Genomic DNA, 4,891 nt, shown 5'->3' on the forward strand with positions numbered 1-4,891 from the left:
CAACCCCTAACATTCTGTGATTCTGTGATAATACTTACACAATAGCATGTTTTCAAAATATGGGATTTTCAGGTGAATTAAATAAAATATATATTTCAAGTAAATGTATCTGAAAGTGAAGTGAGAAGAGTAAATTGAAGTATTCTCTTGACTCTTCTGAATAATACATTTGCATTCAGATGATATTGCCTGCTTTTTGTCTCTTTAGGCAGTTCGTATCCTTCAGGATGATGTTGCATGTGACATCATTAAAATAGGAACTCTGGTGAGGAAGAGAGACACTTTTATAAAAAGAAGAGGACGACTTCTTGGGCCAAAAGGATCTACTCTGAAGGTATTTCTGATAGGTGTAGTAACCAGACAATCCTTAGATCCAAATTTGTGTCAAGACTTCAGTTTACACTTACTCAATTTCTTTTTTTTTTATGTAGGCCCTGGAACTGTTAACAAACTGTTACATTATGGTGCAAGGCAACACTGTTTCAGCTCTTGGACCCTTCAGTGGGCTAAAAGAGGTAAGGGGAGGCAGTTGAGCCGTTTGTGTAGCGTACTTCTGTGTTCTGCTCTAAGGCAGAGAGGCAACATCTGGCAACTGCAGGAGTATCTCACTGACTTTTCAGTTGTGTTTGTAAGCGTCATTTACACAAATGTCCATAGTCTTAGCTGCTGAATTTTGTTTAGACTCCAAGATCTTTCTGTCTTGGAAGTAAAACAGTATTCATGAAACACTGTTTTGTTTGGGGTTTTTTTGGCAAAAATTTTTGTAGTTTCAGATAAGAGGCATAAGAGTGAAAATACTACAGAGTTAATGGTACATAACCTTAAGGAACATCTATTATGTTTTTAGTAACTATGAAGGAGAAGAATGCTTGTCAAAAGCAAGTTTCTCATGACCTCATAGAATCCATGATAATATGAAAGTGGTGTTTGTGGGATGTGCTGGAGTGTATTAGGAACATTACAATGTTATTGATATTGCTGAAGTGCTGTGCCTTCCAGTTAACCATGTGCATTAGCTTTTTAAATCTACCTACTTTGGAGGGCACGGGTGGGGAGAGGAAGCAAGATAGTATACCTGGTATTTTAATTGGTAAGAATATGAAATATTTCCTGAGTTTTCTGTTCTTTTTCTTTTCTATTAAATACAGGTTCGAAAAGTTGTTCTGGACACAATGAAGAATATACATCCCATATATAACATTAAGGTTAGCGTGGTCTGCTGTGCATCTTTGTTTGCAAGAAAGTACTATTACTTCTCAGAGAGCTGTATGTTAATAATTTACAGGTTTCTGTGTGGTTATCTGTTTTTGAGAACTTCTGTAATGTGCTGCTTTAAAAAAATCCTGACTTTGATAACATCCATTTTACCAGGATATATTGCCATTGCATCATTAACAGTATCTAAGAAAACATCGAAGGAAAATCATGTATAAACTTTATTCCCTTTGATTGCTTGCCTGATACTTGCTCATTTAAACTGAGGCACCGTCTCCAGTGCATTCTGTCTCCATTTTGAGACACGTATCTTTCTAGTTCTGTTGTTCATAATTAAACCCTTCTACTCTTACTGAAGTGAGAAATGGAATGTTCAGATCTAGCATATTTACTGTAAGAAAGCTTAGTAAAACTTGTAGATTGGAGCTCTTGGCTACTACTGTAATACTATTTTTTAATGACTTCTTTGTGACATTTGAAAACTACTGAAGACTTTGATGATCAAAAGGGAATTATCAAAAGATCCTGAACTGAGGACACAAAGTTGGGATAGATTTTTGCCGAAGTTCAAGCGGAAGAACTTGAAAAAACGCAAGGAGCCAAAGAAGAAAAATACTAAGAAGGAGTACACGCCATTCCCACCTCCGCAGCCAGAAAGCCAGGTCAGCTGAAACTTTCTGGTTATGCAGGAATATGGCATGACTTGAAATCATGTTCTTGCTAACAATAGACTGGGAGGCCTTTTCTATCAAGGTCTGATTTTTTGATACTATACATCTGGTTTTATAATGTATGATTATCTAAAGCTTCTCGGTACTTGTCTTACGCAGATTGATAAAGAATTGGCAAGTGGTGAATACTTCTTGAAAGAAAGACAGAAGAAACGAAAGCGAATGGAAGAGATAAAGGTAAAGTTGTTCTAACCCACTGTTCAGTTAAAAAGCATTTGACTGCTGACTTGGATGTGGTTTTTTTGCCCTGCTCTACTGATACTTGACCTTTTTATTGGTAACTTTAGGCAAAGCAAGCAGATGCACTCAAGAAAAGACAAGAAGAAAGAAATAAAGCTTTTATCCCACCAAAGGAAAAGCCAGTTGTGAAATCAAAGAAAGGTAACCATTTTTTTTTCCTGTTCTAAAACCTTCTGCTGTTGATTCCTAGGCTGAGTGATTTTGCAGAGATACAGCTGTAGGAAATAAGAAAGGTCATGCAAATAAGTTCCTAGTGGTTAGATCCTTGCTTGGAGTTGCTGTATAGAAAGATCGTGCCGCCCTTAATTCTGTACCTGTAAAATGACAGTTCTCTGTAGAACATTTTCCTTGTGGAGATACTGGAACAGTCATCTCAGTTGGCCGCTCTGACTACATCAGATTTTGACTTCCAGTCTTGTAGTGAAGCTGCCATAACTTTTGCACTTCAAATGGCTTCTCTGTTAAGAAAAAGAAACCCAGAAGCAATACTTGAAAACTTATGCTGCAAGTATCAGTAGAAGACAGGGTAAATAGCTTTTCTAAAAGTTAAAGTGAAACCACACTATATGCAGAGTAAGAACTTTTGTTGTCAGATGATTTCTTCTTTATGCACTAGAGAAACAAGTCTTCAGTTTTCTAGATTCATTGATTATGCTACATATTCATTGTATTAAATACACTATGTACATTTTGTCTTAGATACACTATTACACTATATATTGCACAGTTTCTTATGAGCTAAGAAGTTCATATTTCTTGAAAAGCATATGTGCATTGCAGCACTGCAGTACTTTTTTTGTGATGGAAGTAAATTTTCAATAATTCTGTGATTGACTGTACTATATCTCAAATACTGTGCTTTTCTAGCTGCTCTGTGTTTTGACCTGAAGTCCTTCAGTCTTCCAAGAATAAATGATGGCAATAGTTCGTATGTTGACAAGAACTGAGATCCGAAAAGGACAGGTGGTCCCTACTGTGAGATGTAGGATTTAATTGTGTGAGATAGGAAAGTTAGATCCAAACTCATAACTACCACCCAGAAGAGAGAATACCATCGCCTAGGTGAACATAGGAGCATTTTATTTATGTTGCTCAGCATTAAGGGTTTAACTTAAGTACGCTGGCACTCCCTGTAGAAGTCTTCATGCAGCGGTCAGATCTGTATCATATCGCCCAGCCCACTCCATTCTGTTTCTGATAGCAACTGTTAGTGGATGGCCAGGGAAAGGGTGTAAGAATGGGACAGGCATGTTTGGCATCTTAACACAATAGCTACATGCAAAAAGACAAAATGAAAGCTTCCTCAGGTATAAGAACTCAATAATTAATTTCTTCTTATGTGAGACAAACATAGCCAATAGGCCTATGTCCAAGAGAGTGTGTGTGTATTCATTTCAGAGAACATCTGTTGTCTCAGATTTGAGTGATAATAGTTTGTACATGTGCAGTGTTGCATCTGTGTTCAAATGCAGTTGTACACTATGAGTGTACAAATGAGTGTTCTCCTTTGAATTCTGCAGAAAGAGGCTTGTGGATAGTACTAGTTTCAACAAAAATGATTGTTACAGTAGTTTATAAAATCATTAGTGAACGTTAAATGAGTCCTAACCAATGCCACAGGATGCAGCTTACTGTCTTTACATATGAAGGCATCTTGCAGACAGTAAAAATTTAGAAAAAGTAAAATTAATGTCTGTTACCTTTGTGGTTTTTACTGTGTAGCCTCCACTGAGAAAAAAATTGATATTGAAGCCATCAAGGAAAAGGTAAAGAATGCAAAGAAGAAGAAATTAGGAGCACTTCATGTGGAAGAAGTCAAGTTAAAAATGGCAGCAGATGAAAAGAAAAAAAAGAAAAAGAAGTAATTCACCACCTGAGATGCTCGCTTTTCTCCCACGTTAATGAACATTTTCACACTTGGAAGATTTGAGACATCTTGCTGTCAGTATAATCTGGACAAGAAAAGACTAGGTAGAAAGATCATTCTCTTTTCATAAGTATACTTTAATTAGTGGACCTGAAGCAGCTGTGCAAAATTGCCAAGGTTGGTGAAGAAAATCTGCGCTGCTATGTTTGAGAACAAGAGAGTATGTTTGGATGATACCCATCTGCCTAAAGGGAAGGTTTTGTAATAGAAACATTTAGGAGTTTGATACAGGATGTTAAACATCAGGGTCAGAGAACTCTGTGGGAGTTTAAGGTAATTCTTCTGTGAAAGACTACCAGACTATATGCAGCCTCAGTTACGGTGATAACTTTTGCAAAATGGGCAAGATTTATTACTGTATTATGCTTTTATTTCTGTAAAAGCTGATTATTTTTGTGTGTCTTGTCATGGTGTTAATAAACTATTTTAATACATTGTTCTTAAATCCTTTAATTAACCAGTTGCTGCACAACCTGCATCTTGTTTTCACAGAATCACAGAATATTAGGAGTTGGAAGGGACCTCGAAAGATCATCCAGTCCAAACCCCTGCCAGAGCAGGATCACCTAGACTAGGTCCCACAGGAACACCTCCAATCTCACTGCTTCACATGAGAATCAGACAAACCATCGTCTTAATTGAATGCCTAATAAACTGTCACTTTTTGACATTATCTTAGAGGCTGTTAGATGGAATGTGGTACAAAGCAAGTGCCTTTCCACATGGAACATGCTGCAGGGAAAGCATAAAGTTTTCTTTTTTTGAATATATTCTTAAT

The 4,891-nt window shown here is 36.8% G+C and overlaps 1 protein-coding gene across 1 annotated transcript; it reads left to right on the forward strand.

The window, feature by feature from the left end:
* Positions 1-208: 208 nt before the first annotated feature.
* Positions 209-4,547, forward strand: KRR1 (KRR1, small subunit (SSU) processome component, homolog (yeast); the record flags this gene model as incomplete). Its single annotated transcript, XM_010191660.1, has 7 exons — positions 209-334; positions 432-515; positions 1,149-1,205; positions 1,707-1,877; positions 2,046-2,123; positions 2,234-2,327; positions 3,909-4,547. Coding segments are annotated over 7 exons (753 nt in total), but the record flags the coding sequence as incomplete, so codon positions are not given.
* Positions 4,548-4,891: the final 344 nt, after the last annotated feature.

Source organism: Mesitornis unicolor, unplaced genomic scaffold (assembly GCF_000695765.1).
Source record: "Mesitornis unicolor isolate BGI_N332 unplaced genomic scaffold, ASM69576v1 scaffold50609, whole genome shotgun sequence".
In the NCBI taxonomy this organism is placed as follows: domain Eukaryota; kingdom Metazoa; phylum Chordata; class Aves; order Mesitornithiformes; family Mesitornithidae; genus Mesitornis; species Mesitornis unicolor.